A 17,993-nucleotide genomic window follows, 5' to 3' on the forward strand; every position below is an offset into this window, starting at 1 on the left:
CATTCATAATTTCATAGTGCGGTGACAAACGTTGAGCTTCTCCCATTTCTGTTATTAACGAGTAGTGTTAGGATTTTTTAATAAAAAAATATATGATGCATTGATATGTGACATGATATAAGATATGCGGATTTACGAATTTTAAAATTTTATATGACATATAAACATGACATATATATAAAATTTAAAGTACTTTTTAAATAAATTATAATGATATTTTGATATTTTATTAATATTAAAATATAAAATAATCTTTTAACTATTTTTTATTTTTTAATTATGTAAAGTATTTAAAGTATATATTATTTCTAAACTCATTTTAAGTTGGACACACTAACACGTGATGATATTTAGTTGTGTCCGGTGAAAATTATTTTATTTATTATTAAAACACGGTTGGACACAGCAGACACGCGTGTCGGATAAGTGTCGATGAGTGTCGTGTCCGAAATGTGTCTGACACGCGACACAACAACTCAGAAATAGTGCTCGTACTTCATAGCAAAAATTAACAAATTGAAGAATGGAGAGGATTCATATTAACTTGGAGGATGGACAATGACCATAGCAACCACGAAGCAACGACAATGGCAATGGACTCTGACAGCAATGTCTAGACCTTTGGTGGTTCGAGTAGGACAATGCATGAGATGGACTCGTTTGCTACAAAGAAGAGGCACTACTACGAGGACAATTGCAGTGAAAACGACAAGAGAGAATGAGACAGAAAAGGGAGAGAAGTTGCAGAAGTAAGAGGGGAAGGTTTCTGATTTTGAATTTAGGGCAATTGTACCATTAGATTTATTAGTAGATAAATTCGACGATAATGTATTGGTCATTGTCTAAACACTGCGTTTCACTAATTCGTGTTACTGTCGAAAATTTTTAATGGAAAATCTGATGCTAAATTTGGCACTAATATAATTAATTTTCATGTCCCTATTTACCGTCGGATTTAGTTACGAAAATTTGAATCCAAAGGTAAATTATTCTAAGGATGAATTGTCACTCGTAATCGTCGAAAAATTTTCTACTAAACTCGCAAGGTGTTGCTAAATCTGACAGTGTTAAACGTATTTTTTGTAGTGAATATGTGTCACCATTAAATATTGTTAATATTAATTCTAAACTCTTAACAATTTTCATATATACATTCTCCTATATTTACTCTTAATTTAATTTATATATTATTCTATGTTGATTATCTGAAACAAATGGTGATTTTGAGTTTGAATGTGAGATCCAAACACCTTGAATGATCTACCGATATTCTTATATTAGACGGTAGTGAAAATATTTATAAAAAAATTTTGATACTTAAGTTAACAAGAATTTTAATAGACTAAATATGAGTTGGATTGAAAAAATTACTTAAATATTGAATATTTATAGAGTTGTAAGTGAGATTCGGTCATCTTTTAAAAATAATTTCAAAACGTAATAATTATTCTCTCACATAATGAAAAATTACACCCCATGTTAGAATTGATTATCAATTGGGTGGTGATAATCAAAATAATGAAAGAATATATAATTTACTTCCTAAATCGAATCAAGAACAAAGTACAAAACCCATATCTTAGTTGCGCCAACCTATACGGACTTGGCCTGAAGAGTCTGGACTTGTTGTTATTGCGCCGAGTTATGGAAAAATAGCCCAAACTAAGTACGAGGTACTATTTTGTTGAATTTGGACTAGGTCATAACCAAGCCAGGTATAAATATATATTAATAAACTTAAATTTTCATAAATAAAATCATATATATTAATAATGTGTGTTCAGGTGTGTCCGGTAAAAATTTTTTATTTATTATTAAGACACGATTAGACACAACAGACATGCGTATCGGACAAATATTGATGAGTGTCATATCCGAAATGTGTCTAACACACGGATACTACAACTCAGAAAAGTGCCCGTATTTCATAGCAAAAATTAACAAATTGAAGAATGGAGAAGATTCACACTAACTTGGAGGATGGACAATGACAATGGCAACCACGAAGCAGCGGCGACGGACTCTGGCAGCGATGTCTAGACCTCTAGTAGACCGAGTAGGACAATGCATGAGATGGACTCATTTGTTACAAAAAGGAGGCACTACTATGAGGATAGGAATGGGGGCAACAGTGAAAACAGCGAGAGAAAATGAGATAGGAAAGGAAGAGAAGTTGCAAAAGTAAGGGGGAAATGTTTCTTAATTTAGTGTAATTGTACCATTAAATTTATTAGCGGATAAATTCAAAGATAAGGTGTTGGTCATTGTCTAAACGCCGCATTTCACTAATTCATGTTACTGTCGAAAATTTCTAATGAAAAATTCAATGATAAATTTGGCACTAATATAATTAATTTTCGTGCCCCTATTTACCGTTGGATTTAGTTACGAAAATTCGAATCCAAAGATAAGTTATTTTAAGGATGAATTTTCACTCGTAACCATTAAAAAATTTCCTACTAAACCCGCAAGTAATATCTGTTGCTAAATCCGACAATGTTAAACGTATTTTTTGTAATAAATATGTATCACTATTAAATATTGTTAATTTTAATTCTAAACTCTTAACAATTTTTATAGGGCAAAAAACGCAAATGAGCCAAGGCTAGCTCAATTTTACGCAAATCCGCCAAATGAAACTTTGCTACGACAATCCACCAGATCAAATATTTATATAATTCGAATCAATAAGATTCGAATTAGCCTAACACATAATTCGAATTGATAGAATTCGAATTACTATATGACAATGTAAGGACGTAGTTCGAATTAACTTGTCCCGAATCATGCATGCACACTCACATGTAATTCGAATTGATTTGTCACGAATTAAGATGAAAAATCACGAGTAATTCGAATCAAGATGATTCGAACTACCAAACCATAAATCGAAGCATATTAATTCGAATTAGTAGGCTTAGGTGAAGAAGTACATATTTCGAATCATATAGACTCGAATTACTCCCACCTGGTAATTCGAATCTAATTGATTCGAATTAGTAAGGATCCTTTTTCTATATATATGTTGTGAACTCATGTTGCTGTGAACAAAGAGGTGAGATGGCTAGTGAGGATAGTTTTCTAGTGCTAGTACACCACAGAGGATCGATTAAGAGAAAAACTCGGTCTGGGGTGAAGTTCACGGATAAGGATCCTCTATGTATTATCATGAGCCCCGCGACCAGTTACGATGGTCTCGTGAGCTCTGTGCTTGGCAAACTTGGTCTGGAAGGAGTGAAGAGAGTTAAGAAGTTTTTCTATCGCATTCCAATCACGGTGCTCCACGATACGGTGAAGTATGATTGTTTCACGATCGAGAGTGATGAGGACTTGCAGGTCATGTTTCTTTCTCGTAGGCAGTTTCCGGAGGTGAGGACACCGGAGCTGTTGGCTAAGTTCGTCGACGTGGTATCTAGCTCTGGTGGGTCGAATCGGAACGCCAACACTATAGCAATGGCGGCCGGTTCGAGCTCGAGACCTGCGGTTGCTTCTTCCTCCGTTCCAGTGTATGAGGCAGCGGTCCAGCATGCCGCCTCCCCATCGTTTGCTGTTGATCTCGCCGGCAATGTTGGAGACGAGGTTGGATATGATGAACATCATCCGACTGAAGTACAGTGTCCTCCTCCGGCTGGTGTTGGCGAGGGATCGTGTGATGATCCAGATGATGATGAAGTCGAGCCGGATATTATCGCTGATGAAAGCGGCGATGATGTTGGAGCGAGTGATGGTCCTTCTTTCTCTCCCACCTCCGTCAGCACGTGACACCTCAGCCAGGTCTGTTAGTTATTTCAGATAGGCATAACGGCATCAAGGCAGCACTTGAAGCACCTGATGGGGGATGGCTACCTCCGTCTGCATACCGGGCATTCTGCATTCGACACATTGCAGCGAATTTCGCCCTCACCTTCAAGGGCAAAGATGCCCGGAGGCTTCTTGTCAACGCCGCATATGCAAAGACCGAGGTGGAGTTTGACTACTGGTTCGACATCCTGCGCTCTGAGAATCCGGCAATGTGTGACTGGGCGAACCGAATTGATTACTCGTTGTGATCACACCGGCGATATGAGCAACTCCATCCAAACGATAAAGCCTCCCTGGATCGTCCCCCATCGACTAAAAATGCCGCTCTGCTCTTACTCGGCCCGAATGTTGGTCGTTTTCTCTGGAATTTGGTGGGGTTGGAGAATGACAAAGTAATTCGAATGAACTTGGTTCGAACTCCTTATATAGTTGAATCCCTTGTAATTCGAATCAACTTGATTCGAATTACTATGCAAAACGAATTTCACCTAATTCGAATCAACTAGATTCGAACCTCTCTCTTGTGTTCTTTTCCATCTAATTCGAATTAATATCACTCGAATTACACTTTTATAATTCGAAATTATTTGTTTCGAATTACTAGGCTGGATTGCATGCTTAATTCGATTTGAATTGATTTGAATTAGCTTATACTTGTTTCTGAGAGTAGTTCGAATTGATTCAATTTGAATTACATGTTATATTAATTCGAATCTTATTGATTCGAATTATATTAAAATTGGTCCTGGTGGATTCAGGTATGAAAGTTTGATTTGGCTGATTTGGGTTATATTGACCTGTGCTTGGCTCATTTGAGTTTTTTACCCATTTTTATATATACATTCTCCTATATTTACTCCTAATTTAATTTATATATTATTTCGAATTATTTACTTGAAACAAAAAATGATTTTGAATCTGATCGTGAGATCTAAACATCTTAGATGATTTATTGACATCTTTGTGTTGGATGAGAATGGAAATACTTATAAAAAATTTTGATACTTAACAAGAATTTTAATAGATTAGGTAGGAGTTAGATTAAAAAAATTACTTGAGTGTTGGATATTTATAGAGTTGTAATTGAGGCTTATTTATGATAGTAATTCTCTTACATAATGAAAAATTGCATCTCCTATTAGAATTGATTATCACTTAGATAGTAATAATCAAAGTAGTGAAAGTGCATCTAACTTATTTTTTAAGTCAAATTGAATACGAAGTATGAAATCCATATCTTAGTCGCACCAACCTATACAAACTTGGCTTGAAGGGTGTGGATTTGTTGCTATTGGACCGAGTTATGGAATAATAGCGCAAACTAAGTGTGAGGTATTATTTTGTTGAATCCCGACTAGGCCATAACCAAGTCAGGTCATATATTAATAAACCTAAATTTTCATAAATAAAATAATATATATCCGTATCTGCGTGTCGGACATATTTTGGACACGACACTCACCGACACTCGTCTGATACGCATGTTTACTGTCTCCAACCCTATCTTAATAAAAAATAAAAAAATTTCTCCGGATATGCTTTGACACATCTAAATACCAATATACTATCATGTATCAGCGTGTCCAATCTTATTTTTAACATGTATTCTTAAAATAAATTTAAAAATAGTATATATTATTATTTATTAAAATAAATAATATTTTAAATACTTTATATAATTAAAATAAGATATTAAAAAAATTAAAAATTAATTTATGTTTTAATATCAATAAAATATCAAAATATCATTACGATTTATTTAAAAAATATTTTATATTTTATATGTATGTGTGTTCCCGTGCCTTATGAGATTTTAACATTCGCGTGTCAACATGTCTCATATCGTGTCGTGTCCTATGTCCGTGTCAGTATCTATGCATTATATATATATATAAACTAAATTTTAGTCATTGTATTTATAGTTGTTATTAATTTCATAAAAAAAATTATAAGTAGCCTACAAACTTATTTTGTTTAACATGTAGTCTTTTTTTTATATTTTGTTTTTCATTTATTCTTGTTAGAAAGGATGGTATATTATTGAGTGTAATCAAATTGTTTATTCAAGTTGTCTATAATAAATATACAGATATGTTAATTGATCCTAACTGATCCTAATTATATTCTATTCAATTTGTCTATAATAAATATCCAGATATGCTAATTGATCCTAATTATATTCTAACATCCCCCCTCAAACTCAAATGACAACTTGAGTTTAAAACATATTTAAAATAACGAAATAAAAAAATGCATAAACTAATAAAACGGATGCAGACGGAACTGCCGGAAGAAAGCGCAGATGGAACTGCCGCTGTCGGAAGGAAGCGCAGATGGAACTGCCGCGGGTGCAGATGGAACTGCTGGAAGGAAGCGCAGATGGAACTGCCGCTGTCTGAAGGAAGTGCAGATGGAACTGCTGAAAGGAAGCGCAGAGGAAGCACAGAGGGAACTGCTGCTAGTCTGAAAGAAGCGTTGACGAAACTGCCGTTAGTCTGAAGGAAGCGCAAACGGAACTGCCGCTGTCTGAAGGAAGTGCAAACGGAACTACCGGAAAGAAACGCAGACGGAACTGCCACAAGGAAACACAGACAAAACACTGACAGAACTGCCACGAGAAAATACAGACAGAACTGCCACCAGAGAACACAAACGAAACTACCACAAGAAAACGAAGCAAAACTGCCACGAGAGAACACAGACAGAACTGCCACGAGAGAACGCAGACGGAACTGTCGAAAGAGAGCGAAAACCATATGATTTCTTCATGAGAATAGGTAAGCAGCGGATGACAATGGTGTTTGATCATTTGACTCGAAAAAACACAAGACAGAGAAAATAGGCTAGTCGATGAGATGAAAAGGCATCAAAGGAGTGACAAAAGGGAAATAAGAATGACATAAAAAAATGCAAAAACTACGGCGATTTCATTGTAAGAAAAACAACATATCCTCTTCAAGGAGGATACCATGGCTCTAATAACATGTTAGAAACAAGAGACTAAACTGGAGAAAAGATTTGTGTATTATTGAGTGTATTCAAGTTGTTTAGAATGATACAATATAAAAAGGTATTTATATGTACTAAGAGAATCATAATAATAAAGACGTAATATTCTATAATAAATATTCAAATATACTAAATAATACTAATTGATCCTAATTATATTCTAACAATTCTTATCTAAACATGTGAGTATTAACTATATATAGGGCAAACATTAAAACTATTGCTCATCTAGACTTTTTAGAATCTAGATTAAGACATATAAAAATTAAAATATATAAGCATTACATCAGGAATATGTAATGAATTTTCAGATTTTATATGCAAAAATTTGTGTTATGTATAAAATGAAATTTAAATAATTTCATGAAAAAATTAAAATAGCTAGGCATCAAATAATTAGAATAAAAATGTAATTGAAAAGGAGGGCAAAACACCAAAATAAATCAATGGGAGAATTTTATTACCCAAATCAGCTAAAATCAAAATTTTTTCAGCAATCCACCAACGAGCAAATGTATATAATTCGAATCAACTCGATTCGAATTGTAAATGCAAGTAATTCGAAACAACTTGTTTCGAATTACCATTGAAATAAAAAGCATGTAATTCGAATCAAGCAAATTCGAATTATCCTTTATTAAATCGAATCAAGTCGATTCGAACTAGTAGCAAAATAGACCAATACGTAATTCAAATTAGGTCGACTCGAATTACTAAGGAAAACAAAGCATTAGTTAATTCGAATTCAGTTGATTCGAATTATGTGTATATAGTTCGAATTAGGTTGTTTCGAATTAGTGTGTTCCAGGCCTGTATATATATGTGATGAATGTGAGTTGCTTTCAACATTGAGGGGTCATATGGCTCGTGAGAACAGTTTTATAGTGTTGGTTCACCACAGAGGATCGATTAAGAGGAAAACTCGGTTAGGTGTCAAGTTCACCGATAAGGATCCTCTCTCTATTATCGTGAGTTCTACGACGAGCTATGATGACCTTGCTAGGTCTGTACTGGAAAAACTTGGTCTGGAAGGTGTTAAAAGGGTAAAGAAGTTTTTCTATCGCATTCCAATCACGGTGCTCCAAGATAGCGTGAAGTATGATAGTTTCACAATCGGGAATGATGAGGACTTGCAGGTCATGTTTCTTTATCGCCGGTAGTTTCCCGAAGTTCGGACACCGGAGCTGTTGGCAAAGCTGGTTGATGTGGTGTCCAGCTTGGGGTTCAAACTGGAATACCAACACTTTAGCGACGGTTGTCGGTTCTAGCTCAAGACCTGCCGTTGCATCTTCCTCAGTCCCTGCTTACGAGCCACCCGCCCCGCCTGTTGCCTCTCCTTCGTTTGCTATTGATCTCAACGGCAGTGTTGGCGACGAGGTTGGAACAGCGAAACTTGTTCCTACCTCTGTACACTGTGCTGCACCGGCTGGGGCTGGAGATGGATTGTTTGATGATGTAGAGGACGATGATGTCGAGCCGGATATGATTGCTGATGATAGTGGCGATGAGATCGGAGCAAATGAGCCTGCCGGTGCCGGTGGTGGCTCTAGCTCTGGCACACAGCAGTACCTTTCACATTTTTTATCTTTGGACTTGGATGCCATGAGGCAGCCGGGGGTACCTGGGGAGGCTGCAGGATTTGGCGTTAGAGATGCTGAAGGGTCAGTTGGTATGACAGAGTTTCAGGTTGGTTAGCAATTTTAGGATAAGGATGATGCCCTGTTAAGTGTGAAGACTTACAGCATCCACCGAGGTGTACAGTACAAGATTGTGGAGTCTGATTATCGCCGTTACGTTGGCAAGTGTTCTGAGTTCGAGAATGGGTACACATGGTTGATTCGGCTGAGTCTCCGGTAGCGCAAGGGCATATGGGAGGTCAAACGGTACAATGGACCGCACACTTGTCTCGCCAGCTCTATCTCTAGTGATCACATGAGTTTGGACTATCATGTGATATCGGCATTCATTATGCCAATGGTTAGAGCTGATGCATCCGTTAGCATCAAGGTGCTCCTAAATGCGACTGCGTCGCACTACGGATTCAAGCCGACCTATAGGAGGGTCTGGATGGTGAAGCAGAAGGTTGTTGCGCTCATTTATGGTGACTGGGATGAGTCTTACAACGAGCTCCCACGGTGGGTGTTAGGAGTGCAGGTGACAATGCCTGGTTCTATTGCAGTTCTTCGGACTAGCCCTGTTCGAGTTGAGGGACAGCTGGACGAATCTCAGGCTTATTTTCACAGACTGTTCTGGACTTTCCCACCATGTATCGAGGCATTTCGTCATTGTAAGTCGTTGGTTAGTATTGATGGGACCCATCTCTATGGCAAGTATGGGGGTACTCTGCTTGTGGCGATTGCACAGGACGGAAACTCCAACATACTCCCTATTGCATTTGCGCTAGTCGAGGGTGAGAATGCTGAGTCTTGGTCATTCTTTCTCTCCCACCTCCGTCAGCACGTTACACCACAGCCAGGTCTGCTCGTTATCTCTGACAGGCATAACGGCATCAAGGCCGCCCTTGAGGCTCCCGACAATGGCTGGATACCTCCAGCTGCATACCGAGCTTTCTGCATTCGGCACGTAGCAGCAAATTTCGCCCTCACCTTCAAGGGTAAAGACGCAAGGAGGCTTCTCGTGAACGCTGCCTATGCTAAGACGGAGGTCGAGTTCCATTACTGGTTTGATATTCTTCGCTCGGAAGATCCGGCGATGTGTGAATGGGCAAACCGGATTGAGTATTCATTGTGGACACAGTATTGCGATGAGGGCCGAAGATTCGGTCACATGACGACAAATATATCTGAGTGTGTGAATTCAATCCTCAAGGGTGTGAGGAACCTTCCTGTATGCTCGTTGGTTAAAGCAACATATGGTCGGTTGGCCGAACTTTTTGTTCGCAAGGGGAGAGAGGCGGAGGCCCAGCTGGGTACGGGACAACCATTCAGTCAACACCTTGTTAAATGTATCGAGGCCAACTTGAAGACGGCAAGGTGCTTCACAGTTACTTTGTATGACAGGGACAACTTGGAGTACACGGTCACAGAGACCACTCCTACTGGTTCTTTTTCCCTTGGTAGCTACAGGGTGTCACTCGGATCTCAGACATGTGATTGCGGATACTTCAGGCACTGCATTTCCCTTGTCCGCACGCACTGGCATGCTGTGCTTACTCACGAGTCACTTGGCACTTCTATATCCACCCAGTCTATCGACTCAGTAACGTTTTTAGTGTTTATCAGATGGAATTCAGACCTCCAATTCCAGAGGGTTTCTGGCCACCATATGATGGGCCGACGGTAATACCGGACCCGAACAAGAGGCGTGCAAGGGAAGGTCGTCCCAGGTCTACTCGGATTCGGACGAACATGGACGAGGCAGATCCAAACCAGCCTAAGAGATGCGACTTATGTCAGCTCCCCGGACACACTCGTCGGAGCTGCCCACAGGTCGGAGGTAGCCAGGGAGGACAGTGATAGATGGGTAGGGTTGGTTTTGCGTTGTTTGATTTACTACTGTGCTATGTTTTGAATTTTAGTTATGTAAGGTTAAAAAATTTCTTAGTTGCAAACGCTTTGTATGTCTGTTGTTTAAAGTAACGGAACTAATATAAATAAGCAAAGTAACAAGTAAAAGTGATTCGAATGAGCTTGGTTCCAACTCCTTATATAGGAAACTAACAAGTAATTCGAATCAACTTAATTCGAATTACCTTTCGAATCAACTTGTGAATAATTCGAATCAATATGATTCGAACTCTATTGAGTCACGTTTCCATACTAATTCAAAACGACTCAATTCGATTTAGCCACCATTAATTCGAATCTACTTGATTCGAATTACATGCTTTTTATTTCAATGGTAATTCGAAACAAGTTGTTTCGAATTACTTGCATTTGCAATTCAAATCGAGTTGATTCAAATTATATATATTTGCTCGTTGGTGGATTGCCAAAAAATTTTAATTTTGGATGATTTGGGTAATAAAATTCTCCCATTAGTTTATTTTGGTGTTTTGCCCTGAAAAGGACTATAAAGTTGTCTTGGTCACTTTCTGAAGCATTTATAAGAGAGACTGAGAGACGAAGGACAAATTGAGGCTAAATTTTTTAGATATTATCAAAGCATATGTGTAATACGGAGATATTATGTTAATTTAGTGTAATGCATTGATATGGGAGTTGAATAAATACAACAAGAAATCGTTATTAACGATTTCACAAGGGACAAAAAACTGGTAAAATGAGACTACCGATTTCTGAATAGGACAAGAAAGATAGAAAATGGGACTTACGATTTCAAGTAGGACAAAAGTAATTTCTGAACCTATAGAACTTGAAATCGTTAGTGCCGATTTCATTTTTTTAATTTTAAAATTATTTAATTCATAAACGTGACTAACGATTTATTTATTAACTTCTCTATATATAGAGTGCGTGCGTGAATGTAATGTCTTGCAATTCTCGATCTCTTTTTTTCTTTCTAATGCTCTTCTTCTACTTCTACTTCTTTTTGTTGTTTCTCTTCTTTGTTGTGTGCAAGCAATTTTTTTTGTTGCTTGTTATTGGGTAAATTTTTTTTGTTTATTTTAGTTATATAAATATTTTATTTTGATACTGTGATATTTCGTAAATTCGTTTTAAAAATTATAATAGAAATATAATTTTCGTGATCACAAAAATGAATGATAATATTAGTTTTAAAATTTATTATAATTGGCAAAATTTATCTGAAACAGCTGAAGGTGTGATATTTATGTGTAATAATCCTTGTATATCTGTTCTTTCTTTTATGGTGTCATTCGAAGAATTTAAGAGTTATATTTGTCAGAATATAGATCCTCACATGCCAAAGAGAGTGACAAATATTTTATACAGACGACCTATATTAGTATTCGGTGGATTCGTTCAATTTCATGCGATGTGCATCAATGATGACACAAGTCTGCAAGAGATGTTCTCAATCTACTATCAAGCCCAATCACGAGTATCTGTTATTGAGCTGTACGTGGAGTTTGAGCAATTACCGAATACGGTGGAACAAGATGATCATGATTTCGATGGGGAAAGTTATAACGGTGACAGCGAAGAGGAATATGAAGGAAATTACGATTTCGTTGATCCGAATGCAGATGAGGAATAAGAGGACTGCACCATTGAGTCGGACGTCGAAGACGTCGCAAATGCACTAGCAAGTGAGCATCCATTCGAAAAACCGTCTTTCATGCGCGCTTTGGATCTCGATGCCATGAATGCTCCAGAATTTCCGGAGTATGCCAATGCAGGTTTGTCGTTGCATCACACCGTATTTGGATTAGTACTTTAAATATTATGTTTGTATATTGATATTATGCACCGTGTAAATATGGGTTGGCGGTGTTATTGCAGATCCACCTGTGGTCAAGGATGGTGAATTTGTCATAGGGATGGAATTTAATTCTAGAGAGGCTGTGATCAAGGCAGTTAAAGATTATACCATTCACAGAGGTGTTGATTATCGGGTTTTTGATTCTGAGCCGACGACATTTTACGCGAAATGTGTGCAATATGGGCAAAGCTGTGATTGGCTTATCAGGGTTAGCTTAATGCGAAGAAAGTATTGTTGGGAGATTAGACGATATAATGGCAGCCATACTTGTACTAGAGCTACTATTTCTCAGGATCATTCGAAGTTGGACTCAGACACTATTGCAGATGCAATTAAGCCATTGATAGAGGCCGATCCATCCATAAAGGTGTGATCAGTAATTGCAGATGTCCAATCAAAGTTTAACTACACGATTAGTTATCGCAAAGCATGGTTGGCTAAGCAGAAGGTAGTTAAAAAAATTTTTGGAGGGTGGGAAGCCTCTTATGAAGCGTTGCCCATATGGTTTGAAGCAATGGTGAAGAAAGAGCCATCAGCAGCCGTCGAATATGAAACGTTACCTTGCTACCGCGGGGATGAATTGGCTCAGGATGTCAGGGTTCTAAACCGAGTTTTCTGGAGTTTCTACCCATGTATAAGAGCATTTAGGCACTGCAAGCCGGTTGTACAGGTAGATGGCACACACTTGTATGGAAAATATAAAGGAGCGTTGTTGGTCGCAGTTTCTCAAGATGGTAACAACAATATTGTGCCAATTGCATTTGCGCTTGTAGAGGGGGAGACATCAGATGCATGGTCCTTTTTCCTTCGTCATTTGCGAACCCATGTGGTGACGAAGGATGGGGTGGGACTTATCTCTTATCGACACGAGTCTATTAGGTCAGCAGTTTCTCGTTGTGATGGAGCATGGGAGCCGCCAAGGGCCAGACACATGTTTTGCATTAGGCACATAGCATCGAACTTCTTGAGGAAGTTCAAGGCACCGTTCATGAAAAAGCTTGTGGTGAACATAGGTAATTAACAATGTGTTCTATATAATATTTTATGCATGTTGTGGTTATGTTTCCAATGGTGGTTATCGTTATGTGTTTTCATTATATCTTTTTGTCCAGGCTATTCTAAGACAGTGGATGAATACGAAATCCGTTACCAGAGGTTGCGCAGTCGGGGTGAGGCATACACTCGCTGGCTAGATCGGATTCCCCGTGAGCAACACTCTTTGGCATATGATGGTGGCCATCGATGGGGTCATATGACGACAAATCTGGTGGAATGCATCAATGGGGTGTTGAAGGATGCACGCAATCTTCCCGTCACAGCACTTGTAAAGGCAACTTTTTATAGACTGAATGAGTTGTTCACAAGGAAAAGGGATGGCGCTGAGACTCGTCTTCGAGCCGGACACTTATTCTCTGAAATAGTGACCGAAAAGATTCAGCAAAATTTGATTGCGGCTGGAAACATTATGGTTAGTTGCTTCGATCGGCAGAATGAAGTTTTCGAGGTGAGGGAGATGCCCAGCGGTGTTGAGTATGCGGTAGACCTGCAACGTAGGCACTGTGACTGTGGTTATTTTCAGGTTGATTGCTTTCCATGTCGTCACGTTTTTGCATGTTGTGCAAACCAACGTCTTGATTGGCAAGTTTACGTTCACGAGGTGTATCAAATGGATGAGATCCGAAAGGTGTACAGAGCTAGATTTAGGCCATTGGGCAACCCAACAACATGGCCGGTGTATGGAGGGCCACGGATGATACCTAATCCTTCACTTAAGAGAGTTACCAGAGGTCATCCCAAACAAACTCGCTTCTTGAATGAGATGGACACACGATCAATGCGAGGTCCTAGACGTTGTAGGCTATGCGGTGTAGAAGGACACAGTCGTAGTAGGTGCCCCCAGCGCGCCGGAACCAGTGCACGCGAGCAAGACCCACCGTAAGTGTATAATACAGGAAAGGCTAAGGGCGTACGTTACAGATTAAAACGACGTTGAGTATATTATTGCCAATTACAATCTACTATTAATGAAGAAAAAGTATGTTCGCAGGTTAAGCATTGATATTTTTAGTGAATATAGGGTGTGTTTGGCAAACCCGTTTGAGAGGATAAAAATGTGTTGAAGTTCTTTGAACGCTGTTTTTTAATGTTTGGCAATCTTTTTCCTCTAAACGCAGAAGTGATTTTGCAGCTTAAAAGCGCGTTTACTAGAAGCAAAAAATTGTTGCTTTTGCGTTCACTTCAACGTGAGTTCACCTTTGATGATCATTATTGGTTTTTTCCAAAAGAATTTTCATATTTGTATCAAGTTATTTCAAATATTTTAATTTTTTTTCAATTTTTAGTTTTTTTTTGTTTGACATTGTAAATTTTATTATTATAATTCTTGTTCATTGTTTACTATTCTAATTTGTTATAATATGTATTATTGTTCCTATTGTAAATGATAAATTAAATAAAAAATTAATTATAAATAATAATAAAAGCATAATTAGTAAAAAATTAGAATCTAAAATAGAAAACAAAATAAGATTACTGAGAGTATTCGTAAAAAGTACTAAAATATAAACTAATTATCTATCTAAAAGTGATTTTAACTAATATTATCCAAATAATTTTATTTTATCAAAATTAATTTTAGTATAAAATTGTCAAACATAAATCATGTTAGCACAAACTCACTTCTATCCAAAATCAATTTTACAAAATGACTTTTATTCAAACTCCAGTTTGGCTAACTCTAATCCAAACACACACATAGTAGTTTCTCATAGCATGGTTATAGATTGTAGTAGTACATAAATAAAATTAACATCGCGGACTTTGCCATTAAGTAGCAGATCAAAGTAGAATCTAGTAGTTTGTCATAGCATGTACATAAATAAAGGCAACTAGCACATCAAACTAGAATTTTGAAGTCACAAAATACATCGTGGAATGACAAATCATTTTGCTACACATACTTTGTAAATTTTTTCTTTACTGTGTTGACCACTTTTTTGTACTTGTTCGACATTGCTTTCTTTATCGCTGATGGGGTATATCTCTTTTGGCTGCGATGGGGTGGATCTACCCTTAAATTGTAGTCTTTATCCCGTTCTTGTTTTGCTGCTGTTCTAGTCACACCTGCCAACATTAACAACATATCTCAATCTACATGTACGTAATAATTATAACATAAAGCACATTTATCTCAGAGTGATAATAATACAGACAGACGCCACAATACCATCACACTATAATAATTACAACTGAATTACCTCTGGTCGGCCTAGGCTGCCCATTGTTATCTTCGTCGTCATCATCATCCTCACTTTCATCCGAATCTTCTTCCTCATTGTCCTCGTCACTTGAATCCATCTTATCACGGTATGGACCGTATCTGCGATGTGCAAACTGGTCTTCTTCACTTGTCTCGTGGATTGATGAATCAATGAGATTAAGATCAATTCTTGGAATATATGCACTAATTCCAGAGTTGTACTCGTGACCAATACCTCGACCCCAATCGCTTCTGCTGAAATCTAGTGACACTCTAGCGGCTGAATAAGAGGAACTGGTAGGTCGATGTCCTCGTGAATCGAATGACAATCTACCAGGCACCACCTGATGTGGCTGTGGCATCTCTTCCGGATGTAACTCCTGCTGGTATATAGGATGTTGTGTCGGATCCAACACATTAGACATTTGGGGCGTACTTGGATCTTGCATGAACCCGATGATCTGATCCCAGGTGGTTTCTGCCATTGCCTCTATCAATTGTGGGCTGTGATGAGTATTTAGTGCATCAAATGATGGGACATAGGGATGTTCTATTGGCATGTTTTGTATAGCCATTTCATCCTGAGTTGGAATCCATCCAACTTCACTAGGATGCGAAGGTGGCTGCGTCTGTGGTGGGTGTGTCGGCGGTGGTGGACATGGTTGTCGTTGTGGCGATGGTGACCGTGGACGTGCCTCAGGTGATGCCTGCGGCTGTGGTTGGTCTACACGAGCGGACAACTGTATATGTTCAGCAAATTCTCTATGGTGCCAATCTGTGTAAACATCTGACGGGTCAAAATTATCAACCATCTCTGCACCAAGCACATCCCATTGTCTGTCTTGCCACAAAGTAATCCATTCACTCCACTGTTGGCCCCAGTTATAATTTTTTGGACCCGTCAACAACATGTTGTGTGCATCTCCAAGAATCTTTGGTGTTTCCAGTGGGTATTGTCGTCTCCCGAATTGTCTCTTAACCCTATCGGTTGGGCACCACTCAATGCACTCGAAGGAAATGAGTGGAGACGGTGCAAGCCACATGCGTGCATCCTCATACATGTCATGCAGCACGAAATCGGGTCCGACATGTTGCGCACTATATGGGTCCCACAAAAACTGTGTCGACATAAAAACACTAGATTAGGCACACCTCTTAACAATGAAAATAACGCATGGTATAAAATTAGAGGACGAATGAAACATAAGTAATAATAATGACATACATTAGCATTTGTAATGTTATCAAGCATCTGCCTAAAATGTGCAGGTGTCCACCGTGTAAACTCACTTGAAGGGGGCATCCCACTCATTCCACCGGTCATTGAATAATTGTACATCAATATAATGCATTTACGTAGTAAATTAATAAAACATCAGTATATAAATATCCTTAGAGGTCATACCGACAAGCTAACGGGAAAGTCAGGGGACGGCGAATTGGTGCAAGGAAAGGCATCTGTTCCCAAGCCCACACGTGCAACAATGCTAAAGGCCCATCTAAATCTTTGCAATCATATTAGGTGGCCCTACACAAAGACCTATACAAGTGGGCAAGACAAGCTGATCCCCAGCTATATGTCCTAATTCTAGGAATATCACGGAGCAAGGGTAGACATTTCCAATGCACCCCCGCACCTGATTTGTCAGCAAATAACGTGTATCGAACAGCGACATAATGTGGCACCTGGTATAACGCTTCATAGCCTCATGAGAATTCAAAATTATGCCATGCTTAACATTACGCAACCATGTTAGCTTGATAAAGCTACCTCTGCATTCACTCGCTGTTGGGGAAACTCCAAAGTTCATCAGACATTTTTGCACCATGGATCTGTGATTATTGTTGGTTGGCCCTGTAACTGGTAGCCCAATTCCTTGAAGACCAAGTATCAAAGCTACATCTTCTAAATTGATAGTACATTCACCTATAGGGAGATGGAATGTATGAGTCACTGGATTCCATCGTTCTACCAAGGCATTTATCAGGGTCGTTTGTCCAAAAATTTTTCGAATCTGAGACACATTGTAAAAGCCAGCAGCTCTTAAATAGGGTTCTATTCTCAGATCATATGGTTCTGGAGCATATAAGTGTCTCAGTCCAATTACTCTAGAACCCTGACATAAATAATCAACACATAATTATAACTGTTAAAATAATAATAATAATAACAATAAAAACAATATCAATGTTAATTTGTATGGAAATGCACTTGGAAGTAAAACTATTAAAAATGATTTATAACAACCGTAATAACAATAACTAATAAAACTTAATAACACTATCAGTAAACCTGTAACTATCTCAATAACAGTAATAATAGTAATAATAGTAATAATAATAACAATAATAATAATTAAAAAATAAATTAGCTACTAAACTCTTAAAAACAGGGTACTCACATGTTTATTTAGACTAACTATCATGTTCATATTAATTTTGTACACTCAATTCAATTATGATAACTAACTTCACTTTTAGTCTATAATAGCATTAATAATAATAATAATAATAATAATAATAATAATAATAATAACTAAAAAGATAAAATATTCAC

General features: G+C 37.9%; 2 protein-coding genes across 2 annotated transcripts; both read left to right on the forward strand.

The window, feature by feature from the left end:
- Positions 1-8,784: 8,784 nt before the first annotated feature.
- On the forward strand, positions 8,785-10,113 carry LOC107475239 (uncharacterized). The gene has a single exon (XM_016094871.1). The coding sequence runs from the start codon at positions 8,785-8,787 to the stop codon at positions 10,111-10,113; it is 1,329 nt and encodes a 442-aa protein (XP_015950357.1).
- A 2,578-nt stretch (positions 10,114-12,691) lies between these two features.
- On the forward strand, positions 12,692-14,116 carry LOC107475238 (protein FAR1-RELATED SEQUENCE 5-like). The gene is made up of 2 exons (XM_016094870.1): positions 12,692-13,190; positions 13,290-14,116. The coding sequence occupies exons 1-2, from the start codon at positions 12,692-12,694 to the stop codon at positions 14,114-14,116; spliced, it is 1,326 nt and encodes a 441-aa protein (XP_015950356.1).
- Positions 14,117-17,993: the final 3,877 nt, after the last annotated feature.

Source organism: Arachis duranensis, chromosome 2 (assembly GCF_000817695.3).
Source record: "Arachis duranensis cultivar V14167 chromosome 2, aradu.V14167.gnm2.J7QH, whole genome shotgun sequence".
Classification (NCBI taxonomy): domain Eukaryota; kingdom Viridiplantae; phylum Streptophyta; class Magnoliopsida; order Fabales; family Fabaceae; genus Arachis; species Arachis duranensis.

What these genes read in the sequence shown, in the direction of transcription:
- LOC107475238 (XM_016094870.1), top strand. Translation starts at nt 12,692, where the DNA reads ATGGTGAAGAAAGAGCCATCAGCAGCCGTCGAATATGAAACGTTACCT. An exon ending in AAAGCTTGTGGTGAACATAG is followed by an intron (nt 13,191 to 13,289) that starts GTAATTAACAAT and finishes CTTTTTGTCCAG; the next exon opens with GCTATTCTAAGACAGTGGAT.
- LOC107475239 (XM_016094871.1), top strand. Translation starts at nt 8,785, where the DNA reads ATGGTTAGAGCTGATGCATCCGTTAGCATCAAGGTGCTCCTAAATGCG.